Source organism: Pristiophorus japonicus, chromosome 4, assembly GCF_044704955.1.
Source record: "Pristiophorus japonicus isolate sPriJap1 chromosome 4, sPriJap1.hap1, whole genome shotgun sequence".
NCBI lineage: Eukaryota > Metazoa > Chordata > Chondrichthyes > Pristiophoridae > Pristiophorus > Pristiophorus japonicus.
The window spans coordinates 159481656-159498358 of NC_091980.1; the positions used below are offsets into that span (position 1 = coordinate 159481656).

The following is a 16703-nucleotide window of genomic DNA, read 5'->3' on the forward strand; positions in this document are numbered from 1 at the left end:
GAAAAGAGGAGCCAACCAACACTGTCCCTTTCTGGCCAAGCTGTCCGTGGTCGACTCGTTCGACTGCGGTACCAGTGAACCTAACCCCCAATCCCCCGCTCACACACCGTCCCACACCTTACCCTCGGTAAGTAATCGACTAGGTTTATATTCACTGGAATTTAGAAGAATGAGAGGGGATCTCATAGAAACATATAAAATTCTGACGGGACTGGACAAGTTAGATGCGGGAAGAAGGTTCCCGATTTTGGGGAAGTCCAGAACCAGGGGACATAGTCTATGGATAAGGGGTAAGCCATTTAGGATCGAGATGAGGAGAAACTTCTTCACTCAGAGAGCGGTGAACCTGTGGAATTCTCTACCACAGAAAGTTGTTGAGGCCAGTTCGTTCGATATATTCAAAAGGGAGTTAGATGTGGCCCTTATGGCTAAGGGGATCAAGGGGTATGGAGAGAAAGCAAGAAAGGGGTACTGAGGGAATGATCAGCCATGATCTTATTGAATGGTGGTGCAGGCTCGAAGGGCCGAATGGCCTACTCCTGCACCTATTTTCTATGTTTCTATGTTTCTATGTTCCTCCCTCTGTTACTGCCCAGCACAGCACCCTCTGGGCCACAATGGTTCAATAAGAGCCACCACAAAGCAAACATTCCAAATCAAATTTATACATCAATCCATCCAATAACAAATACAAAAGACAACTCATCAACCTTGTGCATTCCCTTAGCGCCTGTAACTTCAGTGTGCCTTTGTCTGTCCTAGTGCTCCTATGCAGTGCTACCCCAGTGGCTGCAGCGTAGCTGGTGGAAGGCTGCTGACTTTCAATGGGGGAGACTGCAGATGACCTTGGAGGGCCACCTCGAGCAGTTCTCGGCCTGGAAGGCCCGACTGCAGGCTGCACCACCTCGTCATGGGCAGCGGCAGTCCGGGCTGGCCGGGTGGGAGGACGAATGCTGTCACCCTGAGAGAGGACAGCAGGTTTGTGCTCCACGGAGCCACTGCCCCAGTCCGAGTAATCTGTTGGTGGACAGACTGCTGTGACACCCTGCACATGCCTTTCCACATTAGTAGCAGTCTGAGCTTGTGTGGCAGAAGTCTGAACCTCCGCTGCAGCACCTGGCGGCCATCAGACACCGCATCATGGTTGGGTCGACAAGTGCGTCAATAGACTAAATTTGTAGAGGGACGTGATCGGGGCCCAGGAGAAGCGTGAGTTTAGGGCCCAGGGGCAGCATGGGCCAGCCCTCACTACGATATGTGTGTGCACTAGGTCCGTGCAGCAGAGCAGGTCTCCAGTCATCCTGGTTAACCCTTGCCACTGGACCAAGACCTAGCTCTGTCAAGCCCGTGTGGTGGCTGATGTGCAACGGCCACCCCACGTTAAAAAGATCCATGCACAGGCATCTTCCACCCTTCAGGATGTAGTTCAGGATCCGGAATATTAGGTCCTTCATTAAAACACCTGTGAACTCATCCTTTTTTGACGTGGAAGCAAGTCATCCTCGTTTCGAGGGACCGCATATGATGATGATCATGGACTTTTCCCAACACTTCCCTGATGGAAAGGATGTGCTCCAAGCTCTGCACAGAGTCCTGTGCAAGGGTCGTACTGGACACCTCCATGCTCCTTGACATTGCACCTGGGCTTTCTGGCAGGCATTCCGTTGTCAAAGCCCATCAGCTTTCTTCTGTAGGCCGCCCCGTCGAAGTCCTCATCCGATCCTCTGCAGCAGAACACGTGAGCAAACACTCCCTCTGGGGAGCTGGTAACTGCACTACCCTTTCCTCTGTGCCCGGGCTGTAGCCCGCTCGTGCCCCGTGTCTCACCAGGTGTCGATCCCCCGTCTAACCTCACTTCCCAAGTACACGGCGTGTTGGTATCTGCGCTGGTGATTGCGAGCATGAAGTCGAGTGATGATGCGTCACTTCCTTTGTGCTCTCGCACTTCCTGCTCCTCCACCACTGCCTAGCCAAGAGGCAGTTCTTGGCTCTGTGAAAGGAGGAAGGCACCAGGATCGGGTGCGGTGAGGGTTGGGGGAAAGGGGGAAGCTTGCTTACACTGTGTGCAGCTCGTGAATCAGATTGTGGGCAAGGGGGAAGTGGGATGCGAGAAAGAGGATTAGGGTCGAGGATACCAGCAACTTCAATTGTTTCAGCCGTGCTGCTGGCCACGGCCGAGAGAGAAAGAACTCCAATTTCGTTCAAAGCAATTGATCTACTCTCTCTCTCTACTGTGCCTAGTTTACAGAGCAAGGTGTTGGTCAATGCAAAACGTTCTGTTCCAGAGTATCTTAAGCTGAGATTTTCAAGCCTTTTCTCGAATTTTTGTGGCTGCTCCAATGGTGGCGAGCACTGACTTCTCCGGGGGGGGGTTAGGCCATGCAGGTGCACCTGTCTCCCTGTGGGTGGCCCCCTGCTGCCTGCGATTATGACCCACCTTGTCCTGCGAGAGACAGTGAAGTGTGTCAATGAGTGTAGTGCAGTGTGATTGGGCGATGTGCCTGTCATGGTTGAACAGCAGCATGTGCGAGCTGTGAGATGTGGTCGTGAGGCTTGCAGCAGTGCTCAATGTGTGAGGGTGAGGTATGATTCTTGATTGTTAGCGGTTGGTGGTCGGTGAGTCGAGCAGGGGGTGGTGAATAGAGCAGTGTCTGAGCCCAGTGATTCATTTGTAACAATATAGTATTTGAAGATCAATTCACCGACCTTGACCACTCGTGTCAGGTCATTAAACTTTTTGCTGCACTGCATCCGGGTACTGGGGGCTTCACTGTGGGCATTGACCATGATGGCTATCTGTTTCCACTTCCCTCTCACAGTCTGTCTGCCTGGCCTCTGGATAGAGGGCCCTGTGGATCATCATCATCATAGGCAGTCCCTCGGAATCGAGGAAGACTTGCTTAGGTGGCTGAACAGTCCAATACGAGAGCCACAATTCCTGTCATGGGTGGGACAGACAGTTATTGAGGGAAGGGGTGGGTGGGACTGGTTTGCCGCATGCTCTTTCCGCTGCGTGCGCTTGATTTCTGTATGCTCTCGGCGATGAGACTCGAGGAGCTCCACTTAGGGCGATCATTGGCCAGGGACTCCCAGATGTCGGTGGGGATATTGCATTTTATCAACGAGGCTTTGAGGGTGCCCCTGTAACGTTTCCTCTGCCCACCTTTGGCTTGTTTGCCATGAAGGAGTTCCAAGTAGAGCGATGCTTTGTGAGTCTCGTGTCTGGCATGCGAACAATGTGGCCCGCCCAGCGGAGCTGATCAAGTGTGGTCAGTGCTTCAATGTTGGGGATGTTGGCCTGGTCGAGGAGACTGACATTAGTGCGCCTACCCTCCCAGGGGACCCTGTGGATAAAGGGCCCTGTGGATAGACTCTCTGTGGAAAGACTCCCTGTGGATAGACTCCCCATGGATAGAGGGCCCTGTAGATAGACTCCCGAAGGATAGACTCCCTGTGGATAGAGGGCCCTGTGGATAGACTCCCTGTGGATAGACTCCCTTTGGATAGAGAGCCCTGTGGATAGACTACCTGTGGATAGAGGGCCCTGTGGCTAGACTCGCTGTGGATAGAGGGCCCTGTGGATAGACTCCCTGTGGATAGAGGGCCCTGTGGCTAGACTCCCTGTGGATAGAGGGCCCTGTGGATAGACTCCCTGTAGATAGAGGGCCCTGTGGCTAGACTCCCTGTGGATAGAGGGCCCTGTGGCTAGACTCCCTGTGGATAGAGAGCCCTGTGGATAGACTACCTGTGGATAGAGGGTCCTATGGATAGACTCCCTGTGGATAGAGGGCCCTGTGGATAGGCTCCCTGTAGATAGAGGGCCCTGTGGCTAGACTGCCTGTGGATAGAGAGCCCTGTGGATAGGCTCCCTGTGGATAGAGAGCCCTGTGGCTAGACTCCCTGTGGATAGAGGGCCCTGTGGATAGGCTCCCTGTGGATAGAGGGCCCTGTGGCTAGACTCCCTGTGGATAGAGGGCCCTGTGGCTAGACTCCCTGTGGATAGAGGGCCCTGTGGCTAGACTCCCTGTGGATAGAGGGCCCTGTGGCTAGACTCCCTGTGGATAGAGGGCCCTGTGGCTAGACTCCCTGTGGATAGAGGGCCCTGTGGCTAGACTCCCTGTAGATAGAGGGCCCTGTGGCTAGACTCCCTGTGGATAGAGGGCCCTGTGGCTAGACTCCCTGTGGATAGAGGGCCCTGTGGCTAGACTCCCTGTGGATAGAGAGCCCTGTGGATAGACTCCCTGTGGATAGAGAGCCCTGTGGCTAGACTCCCTGTGGATAGAGGGCCCTGTGGCTAGACTCCCTGTGGATAGAGGGCCCTGTGGCTAGACTCCCTGTGGATAGAGGGCCCTGTGGCTAGACTCCCTGTGGATAGAGGGCCCTGTGGCTAGACTCCCTGTGGATAGAGGGCCCTGTGGCTAGACTCCCTGTGGATAGAGGGCCCTGTGGCTAGACTCCCTGTGGATAGAGAGCCCTGTGGCTAGACTCCCTGTGGATAGAGGGCCCTGTGGATAGACTCCCTGTGGATAGAGGGCCCTGTGGATAGACTCCCTGTGGATAGACTCCCTGTGGATAGAGCCCTGTGGATAGACTCCCTGTGGATAGACTCCCTGTGGATAGAGAGCCCTGTGGATAGACTACCTGTAGATAGAGGGCCCTGTGGCTAGACTCCCTGTGGATAGAGGGCCCTGTGGATAGACTCCCTGTAGATAGAGGGCCCTGTGGCTAGACTCCCTGTGGATAGAGGGCCCTGTGGCTAGACTCCCTGTGGATAGAGGGCCCTGTGGATAGACTACCCGTGGATAGAGGGCCCTGTGGCTAGACTCCCTGTGGATAGAGGGCCCTGTGGGTAGACTCCCTGTGGATAGAGGGCCCTGTGGCTAGGCTCCCTGTAGATAGAGGGCCCTGTGGCTAGACTCCCTGTGGATAGAGGGCCCTGTGGATAGAATACCTGTGGATAGAGAGCCCTGTGGATAGACTCCCTGTGGATAGACTCCCTGTGGATAGAGAGCCCTGTGGATAGACTACCTGTAGATAGAGGGCCCTGTGGCTAGACTCCCTGTGGATAGAGGGCCCTGTGGATAGACTCCCTGTGGATAGAGGGCCCTGTGGATAGACTCCCTGTGGATAGAGGGCCCTGTGGATAGACTACCTGTGGATAGAGGGCCCTGTGGATAGACTACCTGTGGATAGAGGGCCCTGTGGCTAGACTCCCTGTGGATAGAGGGCCCTGTGGCTAGACTCCCTGTGGATAGAGGGCCCTGTGGCTCGACTACCTGTGGATAGAGGGCCCTGTGGATAGACTACCTGTGGATAGAGGGCCCTGTGGATAGACTACCTGTGGATAGAGGGCCCTGTGGCTAGACTCCCTGTGGATAGAGGGCCCTGTGGATAGAATACCTGTGGATAGAGGGTCCTATGGATAGACTCCCTGTGGATTGACTCCCTGTGGATAGAGGGTCCTATGGATAGACTCCCTGTGGATAGATCCCCTTTGGATAGAGGATCTCTCCTCTCCTGTGCACCTGCCTGCTCCAGTGAGGATCAGAGAATCCCCGAGCCCGCACTCTGTCCTGATCCTGCTTTGCGCCATGGGCACCTCTTCTCTTGCTCACGCTCCCTTCCGCGGCACCTGTGGCAGAGGAAATATACCTCCCCCTTTCGAGGGGCAGCCTGCCTTTAGTCTCGCACGATCTTGGGCCCCCCTTACCCCCCACCCTGCTGCACGCAGCAACAGCACAGGGTGTCAGTGCCATGCAGCACGCTGCTATTATCTGAATGAGCAGGTAGCACCCAGTCTGCGTGCTGCCTGCAGCGGCAAGAACGGGCGTGGGCCGATCTCGCTGCACCATCCGATCCCCGTGCCCGTTTTCCGTCCTTGTCCGATTTCTAGTCCCACGCCTGCAAACAAAACTGAAGCTTCTTAAACTCGGCGCTGGTTAAGAGACGCTTTTCTCATTAAAGGAGCTGCAAATATTCCCACCAGACTCTTTCTGCCTCGCCCCCAACAGCTCGTGCTCTCACATACGTCCCCAAACATATTAAACTTTAAAAAGCAGGAAGTGGCAAGAAAGTCTAATTATTGGGAAGCAAGCTCCTGCAACCATGGTAACACTTTTGCTCGGCACTCCATAACACAGTGTAAAACGTTTATACGCAAGGTTCCTCAGTGTGTTCAACGGCTGACATTAATAAAGAAAGATGTCTTGTGTTGCTGGTTCAGGCTAATGAATACCAGCTTGTGGCCGTTGGATGTTTCTGACTGAGCTTGTTTCTGTTCTCAGTAGGGGATAGTGCTGGACACATGTCAAATCCTCGCTTAATAATGAGGAGAGCCTTCATTATTCCAGGAGCCTGCTCTCCAACTCTTACATTTTACACTCACTTCCTGCTTTCTAATGTTTAGTGTGTTCGGAGATGTATATCTGACGAGATCGCGTTGTTTCTGTTCAACTTTCTAATGTCCACCTCCTCAAACTCATCTGCCCGTGTCCTAACTCGCACCAAGTCCCGCTCACCCATCACCCCCTGTGCCCACTGCCCCATGTCCTAACTCACATCTAGTCCCGCTCACCCATCACCCCTGTGCTTGCTGCCCCGTGTCCTAACTCACATCGAGTCCCACTCACCCATCACCCCCTGTGCTTGCTGCCCCGTGTCCTAACTCGCACCGAGTCCCACTCACCCATCACCCCCTGTGCTCGCTGCCCCGTGTCCTAACTCGCACCGAATCCCGCTCACCCATCACCCCCTGTGCTTGCTGCCCCGTGTCCTAACTCGCACCGAATCCCACTCACCCATCACCCCTTGTGCTCACTGCACCGTGTCCTAACTCGCACCGAGTCCCACTCACCCATCACCCCCTGTGCTCGCTGACCCATGTCCTAACTCACATCGAGTCCCACTCACCCATCACCCCCTGTGCTTGCTGCCCTGTGTCCTAACTCGCAGCGAGTCCCACTCACCCATTACCCCCGTGCTCGCTAACCCGTGTCCTAACACACACCGAATCCCACTCACCCGTCACCCCTGTGCTCGCTGCCTGTGTCCTAACTCGCACCAAGTCCTACTCACCCATCAGCCCTGTGCTCGCTGACCCGTGTCCTAACTCGCACCGAGTCCCGCTCACCCATCACCCCCGTGCTCGCTGACCTGCAATGGCTTCTGGTCCAGTAACGCCTCAATTTTAAAATTCTCATCCGTGCTGTCAAATCCTTCCATGGCCTATCACTGTAATCTCCTCCAGCCCCACGCCGGCCCCTCACCCCCCCCTCCCCGCCCTTTCTGAGATATCTGCGCTCCTCTAATTCTGGCCTTTGGCGCATCACCAATTTTAATCGCTCCACCATTGGTGGCCCTGGATTCAGCTGCCTGGGTCCGAAGCTCTGGAACTCCCTCCCTAAACCTCTCTCTCCTCCTTTTAAGACGCTCCTTAAAACCTACCTCTTTGACCAAGGTTTTGGTCACCTGCTCTAATATCTCCTGACGTGGCTTGGTCAAATTCTGTATGATAACGCTCCTGTGAAGCACTTTGGAATGTTTTACTATGTTTAAAGTCGCTGTATAAAATGCAAGTTGCGGAAGAGGGTCTGTGGGAAATATGCCAATTGGTGTTTAGGCTCTGCCAAGATCTGCCTCTCTGAGAGTCCTTCACAGCGCGACCCTTCCCATGACCAACCCAACAGATGGTCAAAGGAAAAAGCTAAGTCAGCAACAACAGCCCGTGGCCAAAGCCTGGTGGGAGACTCGAAAGGTAGAAATTGTGCCGGCTGGGATTTGTGCTCCAGTCTCTGGAGTGGGATTTGAACCACAAGCTTGTGACTCAGCGGCGAGTATGCTGCCCAACGAGCCAAATATCTGTGTGGTTGATGATCTCACAAATGACAGCTGTTCTCAGTATCTACAATTCTCCAGCTCTTTAACAGGCGTGTTTAATCTGTGGCTCACTCGGTCTGTCGATCACTCGCTCTCTCCGCTTCCTATGCAGTGGCTAATTTTAAAAGATAGTTATTTGTCTCGGTGTTTATATTACATTGAATGTATTATATATGCAGACTATAGATATACTCTCTGTGTAATCACTGTATAGTTGCATAAATGGAGACTTGTTACCTGATGTACTCTCAATAAGGTTTACACTGTGTTTATATACATGCTGGCACCACTAGAGGGTGCAACTGGTGGCAGGGTCTGTATAAAAGGGTAGCCACCATGCGGCTGCCTCACTCTGGAGTTGCAAACAAAGGACCAAGGTCATTACAGTTTGAGTACAGCACATTGCCTCGTGGAGTCATTCATAAGTACATTACAGACATAATAGAATATATAATACAGAAACAGGCCATTCGGCCCAATAGGTCCATGCTGGTGTTTATGCTCCACCTGAGCCTCCTCCTACCCTCCTTCATCTCACCCTATCAACATATCCCTCTATTCCTTTCTCCCTCCTGTACTTATCCAGCTTCCCCTTAAATAAATCTATACAATTCGCCTCAACTACTTTATGCAGTAATGTATTCCCTTTCTGGGTGAAGAAGTTTCACCTGAATTCCCTCTTGGATTTATTAGTGACTATCTTATATTTAAGGCTCCTAGTTGTGGTCTCCCCTGCAAGTGGAAAAGTCATCTCTACATTTATCCTATCAAACCCTTTCATAATCAGGTCACCACTTAGTGTGAAAAGAACCCCAGTGTGTTCAATCGTTCCTGATAGCTGTAGCCTCTCAGATCTGGTATCATACCTTCTCCAGTGTCTTTCTCCTTTTTATAATATGGAGAACAGAAGTCACATTGTCACATATTTGCAGAACCTCCCCCCATTGGTTGTCTGACATGTCAATCCTCGTAGAGCCCCGCCTCCCCAGCCCATTGGACAGCAAACATATTCCTTGTTAACCGATTGGATGATCCTGACTCTCAGTCAAACAGCCTTTCTCCCCCATCTCCAATATTTTTGTAACTAACAAACAAAAGTGTAATAAATAAAAATGAGAAACACACATTTTTTTAATGCAGCGATGTTTTTAAAAAATTTATTCTCCGGCAAGGCCGGCATTTATTGTCCATCCCTAATTGCCCCTCGAGAAGATGGTGGTGAGCCGCCACCTTGAACCGCTGCAATCCGTGTAGTGAAGGTGCTCCCACAGTGCTGTTAGGGAGGGAGTGCCAGGATTTTGACCTAGCGGCGATGAAGGAACGGCCGGTAGATTGCCAAGTCAGGATGATGGTCAGGATGGAGGGGAATGTGGAGGTGATAGTGTTCCCATGCGCCTGCTGCCCTTGTCCTTCTGGGTGGTAGGGGTCGCGGGTTTGAGACTGCGTTGGATAACCTGGACCAAGCCAGTAATGAGGGGCCTGCAATGGATCTCAAAGTGCCCCTTGATCAGGGAGGGGAGCAACCCACCAAGGTTCTCACTCCCACTTGCAGCCCAGTGCCTCCTGCTGGGAATGAATGGAGGTCGGGATCGGGTCCAGATGTTTTTCCTGCTGTCTAGACTCACAAATGTAGAATGGCTACTTGTGCTCGGTGCTGGATAACCATGTGGTTTGAGCATGGGGCCGGTGCTTTCAGAGAAATTAGGAGAGAGGGGAGAAAGTTTGGTTCTAAACGGTCTAAATATGGTAACTGTGCGCAGCTTTGCTCTTAATTAATATCATCTCTGCAACTGAGACCAGAAAAAGAGCTTGGCTCACAACTCTGCACAAAAACATGAGATGTTCCCTAATAGTGAGCATGACGCACGTGTTTGGAATGTCCAGGCACTTCAACTAAACAACCCCAACTTTATCACTTCATAAACCCTGCAGGATTAAAAAACTGGAACCTTGCAAATAACTGCTCAACATTATCTCGTACTTCCCCGTACCAACAAACACATCTCAAGCAATTAAAGGGATGACAATGTGAGTGATGGGGAAGTTTATACAGGGTCAAAAGGGAAGAGTTTTTAAGGAAGCTTTTGGAGGTAGGGTGCGATGGGGGCGAGGTGAAGTGATTTGGGTCGACAATTCCAGAGGTTGGGATGGAGTAATTGAATGATGGGCCTTTGATTGTGGAGGGAATGGAGGACAAGTAAGAAAGACTTGGATTAATATCGCGCCTTTCACAACCCCCGGAAGTCTCAAAACACTTTACAGCCAATGAAGTACTTTTGGAGTGTAGTCACTGTTGTAATGTGGGCAACACGGCAGCCAATTTGCACACAGCAAGCTCCCACAAATACCAATGAGATAATGACCAGATAATCTGTTTTTGGTGATGTTGGCTGAGGGATAAATATTGGCCAGGACAGCAGGAATAACTCCCCTGCTCCTCTTTGAATAGTGGCGTGATATCTTTTACATCCACCTGAGAGAGCAGACGGGGCCTCGGTTTAAAGTCTTATCTGAAAGACGGCACCTCCAACAGTGCAGCACTCCCTCAGCACTGCACTGGAGTGTCAGCCTAGATTATGGGCTGGAGACTCTGGAATGGGACCCAAGACCTTCTGACCCAGAGTGTGAGAGCGGTGCCCACTGAGCCACAGCTGGCACCTTGTATAAGCCACCAGAGAAAGGAAGGGCCTTAGCACCTCAGGGCACCACAGTTTAATCTGGAGTTGGAGGAGGGGATGGTGCAGACAGGGGCGGTTGGGTGAAGAGGATTGCACAGATAGTGCAGAGGTGTTCACCAAGGGATTTGGAGAGACAGACAACAATCCGGAAGTTGATTTGCTGGAGCTACAAGGTGCCAATGGAGCTGGACAGGGACGGGAGCATTGGTAATTGCGCAATCCACTGACCTTTTCACTGTGCGGAGCAGTGTGGAGCGAGCTTCGTTGTGGAACGTGATGACGACACTGGTCGCTGGCAGGTCCTTGTTGTACTGGATTGAGGGGCATCTGAAAAACCCAGAGTGGGAGCAGTTAGAAAGGAGAACTTGAGAAATGAAACATACAAATAGGATCATGGCTGATCTGTACAATCCTTTTAATAACAAATTTGTGGAAGCTAGAGACGGACAAAGCAGCCCGCTTGATTGGTACCCCATCCACCACCTTAAACATTCACTCCCTCCACCACCAGCCCACCATGGCTACAGTGTATACCATGTACAAGATGCACTGCAGCAACTCGCCAAGGCTTCTTCAGCATCACCTCTCAAACCCGTGACCTCTACCACCTAGAAGGACAAGGGCAGCAGGCACATGAGAACACCATCACCATCACCTGACTTGGAAGTAAAGCGGCATTCCTTAATTGTCGCTGGGTCAAAATCCTGGCACTCCCTCCCTAACAGCACTGTGGGAGCACCTTCACCACACGGACTGCAGTGGTTCAAGAAGGTGGCTCACCACCAATTTCTCAAGGGCAATTAGTGATGGGAAATAAATGCCGGCCTTGTCAGCGATGCCCAAATCCCAGGAATAAATGTTTTTAAATGTCTGAAAATGAACGCATTTATTGTTGTTTCAAAACATTCATCTTAAGACTGCACATAGAGCAGCCCCATGTCTAGAACCTCCGGTGTAAAGAACTCGAACGGGAATCAGGAGTGATTGTCTGCCCAGACTTTTCACAGTCGCTCTCCTTGAAGGTCGTTCAAGTCCATAACTGAGTCTTGCTTTGTCTCTCTCTTCCATACCATTTTAAAAACAGGCATACGCTGTTCAATTCTTTGTGATGTGGAACTGTGTTGGGCAGTTTATGACCCTTAGGTCAAACAGATTACTGAACATACTGAACCCAGGGGCCTCCACCTTATCAATATCCTGTTCCATGTCTCTGATCCATACAGGAGGGCGGTATTACTACAGCCCTGTAGACCATAAGCTTGGTGACAGTTTTGAGGGCCTGGTCTTCAAACAGTCTTTTCCTCAGGGGGCTGAAGGCTGCACTGGCGCACTGGAGGCAGTGTTGGATCTCATCGTCAATGTCTGCTCTTGTTGATAGGAGGCTCCCGAGATGAGGGAAGTGGTCCACGGTGTCCAGGGCCGCGCCGTGGATCTTGATGACTGGGGGGGCAGTGCTGTGCGGCGAGGACAGGCTGGTGGAGGACCTTTGTCTTACTGATGTTTAACGTAAGGCCCATGCTTTCGTACGCCCCAGCAAATACGTCGACTATGTCCTGGAGTGCAGCCTCTGTATGTGCACAGACGCAGGCATTGTCCGCGTACTGTGGCTCGACGACAGAGGTTGGGGTGGTCTTGGACCTGATCTGGAGACGGCGCAGGTTGAACAGGTTCCCATTGGTTCTGTAGTTTGGTTCCACTCCAGCTTGTTGACTGTGAGGTGGAGCATGGCGGCGAGAAAGACTGAGAAGAGGGTTGGGGCGATGACGCAGCCCTGTTTGACCCCGTCCGGACACGAATTGGGTCTGTGATGGATCCGTTGGTAAGGATCACGGCCTGCATGTCATCATGGAGCAGGTGGAGGATGGTGACGAACTTTTGGAGGCATCCGAAATGGAGGAGGACGCTCCATAGACCCTCGCGGTTGACAGAGTCAAAGGCCTTTGTAAGGTCGAAGAAGGCCATGTATAAGGGCTGGCGCTGTTCCCTGCATTTTTCCTGCAACTGTCGTGCTGCAAACATCATGTCCATTGTGCCCCGTAAGGGACGAAATCCGCACTGTGACTCCGGGAGGAGCTCCTTGGCCACGGGAAAAAGACGGTTGAGGAGGACTCTGGCGATGACTTTCCCACTGGCTGATAGCAGGGAGATTCCTCTGTAGTTGCCGCAGTCGGACTTGTCCCCTTTTTTTAAAGATGGTCACGATCTCTGCATCTCTAACATCTCCCGACATGTTCTCCTCCCTCCAGATGAGAGAGATGAGATTGAAATATCACCAACGATGTCTCCGCAAGATCCTACAAATCCCTATAGTGCCTCTACATAATCGCCCAACAGGTTGCTGTATACAGGAACATCAATCAAGCAGCGCAGAGGCACAATGGTCCAGTTGTTGCATTAAATAACTAGAGTGAATATTAACACTCTTATTAACCTCTGCCCATATTTTGTTCCCTTTCCTCCTTTTTTTTTACAAATCTTTTTATTTTAATTTTTACTCTGTTCCCAGGGCAGGTGGTAATTATTCCACCATTCACACCCGATCTAGACTCATCTTTTGTTCCCTAACTTGTGCCATTACCATCTCCATTCGGCCCATCATCCCTTTTGTCTCGCTAATCTCTCCTGCCTTCCACCCTATCACAGACCTCCCTTTTGTTGTTTCCTCCCCTCCCCCTTTCCACTGGCCACTAGCACTTCCTTAAGAATCTGTTACATCTCGACCATTCACCAGTTCTGATCAAAGGTCACAGACCCAAAACGTTAACTGTTTCTCTCTCTACAGATGTTGCCCAACCCGCTGAGTATTTCCAGCATTTTCTGTTTTTATTTCAGACTCCAGCATCCACAGTATTTTGCTTTTGTGTGAATATTGACACCACAGTGTCAGCCAATGAGTTGGAGGCGGGGGCAGGACTTGTGGATTTAACTATCAGAGTCTCGGAACCCATGACCGAAACTACAGTAAACTGTGTCTCCCGCGTACAGCAGGAGTATTTCTCCAGTAAAACGCAGTGATTGTTGGATAGCTACAACAACAACTTGTATTTATAAAGCACCTTTAACGTAGTGAAATGACCCACGGCTTCACAGGAGAATTATGAGATTCACCGAGCCGCACAAGTAGAAATTAGGGCAGGTGACCAAAAGCTTGATCAAAGAGGTTTGTTTTAAGGAGCGTCGTGAAGGAGGAAAGAGAGGCAGGGAGTTCCAGAGCTTAGGACTCAGGCAACAGAAGGCGCAGGATATTAATGATGTGAGTAAAATCAATTCCAGTTATTTATAGCAGCACGGTCTCCAGGCACGGTTGACGGCGGAAATTACCCAATCATCTCCATTGTGGCCGGGGCTTGTGGTGGCAATACAGGCAGCCTAATTAAAGTTTGCTCATAATGAATCTGATTCGCACACATTGGCGACTGTGCAGATCAAAGACCTTTGGCTCTCATGTTGCAGAAAACTCCACAACTGTCCTGCATTTTCACAGCGAGTAGGGAAAGAAATGCCTGGTTAGTTCAAAAGCACTTCTCTGAAATCATTAAAATGAAACTTGCTCGAGGCCGAATTCTGCATCTGTCAGAATCTCACAGTAGGTTTTTCCATTAACTTCGGCAGCCACCCGATGACGTCCCCCAATAAGGTCATCAATTAGTGCTGAATTATGGGCTGTCTCGGACTGGGTATTATATCCAGCTGGGATCGCGATCGAGGCTGCCCTCGGCTCCCAGTTACAGCAGAATGGCCAGAGGTAAGCGATGGTCTATGCTTCTGGTGGCAGAGATTGCTTGTTTAGCCATTCCTGCCATACTGACAAAGCTGGAAGACACTCTCCAGTGCACCAGGGCTTCACCTAGTTGTAAGGTCCTGCTGAGTATTTTAGCACTGTCATATATAGCTTCAGGCCGGGACCGCGCCGATTTCCAGACCGGGCCACCACACACTGCTTCTTGCTACTGGACCAAGACCTAGCTCTGTCAAGCCCGTGTGGTGGCTGGTGTGCAACGGCCCCCACATGTTAAAAAAATCCACACACAGGCGTCTTCCACCATTCAACATGTAATTCAGAATCTGTAATATTAGGTCCTTCATTGAAACACCTGTGAACTCATCCTTTTTCAGAGTGGAAGCAAGTCATCCTCGCTTCGAGGGACTGCCTATGATGGTGATGACATTGGCTCCTGGTCCGGCAATGGCTCGATTTTAAAATTCTCATCCTCTTGTTCAAATCCCTCCGTGGCCTCGCACCCCTCCCTATCTCTATAACTTTCTCCAATCCTGAACTCCTCAAACTCAGGCCTCTTGCCCCCCCCCCCACTTCCTTAGCCCCATCATTGGTGGCCATGCCTTCAGCTGTCGGTACACTTGCAAAATTCAGTGTTCTCCATTTTTGTTTTATTAGTTATAAAAATATTGGCGATGGGACAAAAATGCTGCCTGATTGGCAGTCAAGAATCATCCAATCGGGGGAAGGAAGAATCTGCTTGCGTTCCAGTTGCCGTGACAACGTGGGGCATCGCGAGGGAAGACGTGTCAGGCGACCAATGGCAAGCGTGTGGAGGCGGGGAGTTTGGAGGTGGGAGGTCATGTGATAGAACTTTCTGGAATAGATCCAACCAGAGAACAGCACCACCATTCAGACGCCAGCCAATGGCAGGAGCGTCGGGGGCGGAGCGGTTAGAGGCGGGAGGCTCTATATAAATATAACTTGTATTTATACAGCGCCTTTAACGTAGTAAAACGTCCCAAGGCGCTTCACAGGAGTGTCATTATAGAAAATAAATAAATTTGACACCGAGCCAAATAAGAAGAAACTAGAGCAGATGAGGTAGGTTTTAAGGAGAGTCTTAAAAGGAGAAAAGAAAGGTAGAGAGGCGGAGAGGTTTAGGGAGGGAGTTCCAGAGCTTGGGGCCCAGGCAAAGAAAGCACGGCCACCGATGGTTGAGCGATTACAATTAGGGATGCTCAGGAGGGCAGAATTAGAGAAGCATAGACATCTCAGGAGGTTGAGGGGCTGGAGGAGATTACAGAAATAGGGAGGGGCGAGGCCATGGAGGGATTTGAAAATAAGGAGGAGAATTTTGAACTCGAGGTGTTGCTTAGCCGGGAGCTAATGTAGGTCAACGAACACAGGGGTGATGGGTGAACGGGACTTGGTGCGAGTTAGGACATGGTAAACGAGCACGGGGGTGATGGATGAGTGGGACTCGGTGCGAGTTAGGACACGGGGCAGCGAGCACAGGGGGTGATGGGTGAGCGAGACTTGATGCGAGTTAGGACACGGGGCAGCGAGCACAGGGGGTGATGGGTGAGCGGGACTTGATGCGAGTTAGGACACGGGCAGCGAGCACAGGGGTGATGGGTGAGCGGGACTTGGTGTGAATTAGGACACGGGCAGCGAGCACAGGGGTGATGGGTGAACGGGACTTGGTGTGAGTTAGGACACGGGCAGCGAACACAGGGGTGATGGGTGAGTGGGACTCGGTGCGAGTTAGGACATGGTGAGCGAGCACAGGGGTGATGGGTGAGCGAGACTTGGTGCGCGTTAGGACTTGGGCTGTCGATGAGTTCCAGGATAGAACCACCTGGTGATCCTACAACCAACCCTGAGATTGTGTGCAATAGGGGGCTCCCATTGGATTTCCAGAAAGCATTCAATAAGGTGCCACATAAAAGGTTACTGCACAAGATGAAAGCTCACAGGGTTGGGGTAATATATTAGCATGAATAGAGGATTGACTAACTAACAGAAAACAGAGTCGTGATAAATGGGTCATTTTCCAGTTGGCAAACAGTGATTAGTGGGTTGCCGCAGGGATCGATGCTGGGGCCTCAACTATTTACAATCTATATTAATGACTTGGATGAAGGGACCGAGTGTAATGTAGCCAAGTTTGCTGAGGATACAAAGATGGGTGGGAAAGCAAATTGTGAGGAGGATACAAGAAATCTGCAAAGGGATATAGACAGGCTAAGTGAGTGGGCAAAAATTTGGCAGATGGAATATAATATTGGAAAATGTGAGATTATCCGCTTTGGCAGAAATAATAGAAAAGCAAATTATAACTTAAATGAGAAAAATTGAAAAGTGCTGCAGTACAGAGGGACCTGGGAGTCCTTGTGCATGAAACACAAAAAGTTAGTATGCAGGTACAG

General features: G+C 51.2%; 1 protein-coding gene across 2 annotated transcripts in view; it reads right to left on the minus strand.

The window, feature by feature from the left end:
* The window catches only part of galnt16 (UDP-N-acetyl-alpha-D-galactosamine:polypeptide N-acetylgalactosaminyltransferase 16), a 193185-nt gene that overhangs the window by 83464 nt on the left and 93018 nt on the right, over positions 1-16703 (minus strand). For both annotated transcript variants that reach the window (XM_070878734.1, XM_070878733.1), the window contains exon 3: positions 10782-10880. In XM_070878734.1, coding sequence (XP_070734835.1) covers positions 10782-10880 — 99 coding nt within the window. The remainder of the gene's footprint in view (positions 1-10781; positions 10881-16703) is intronic.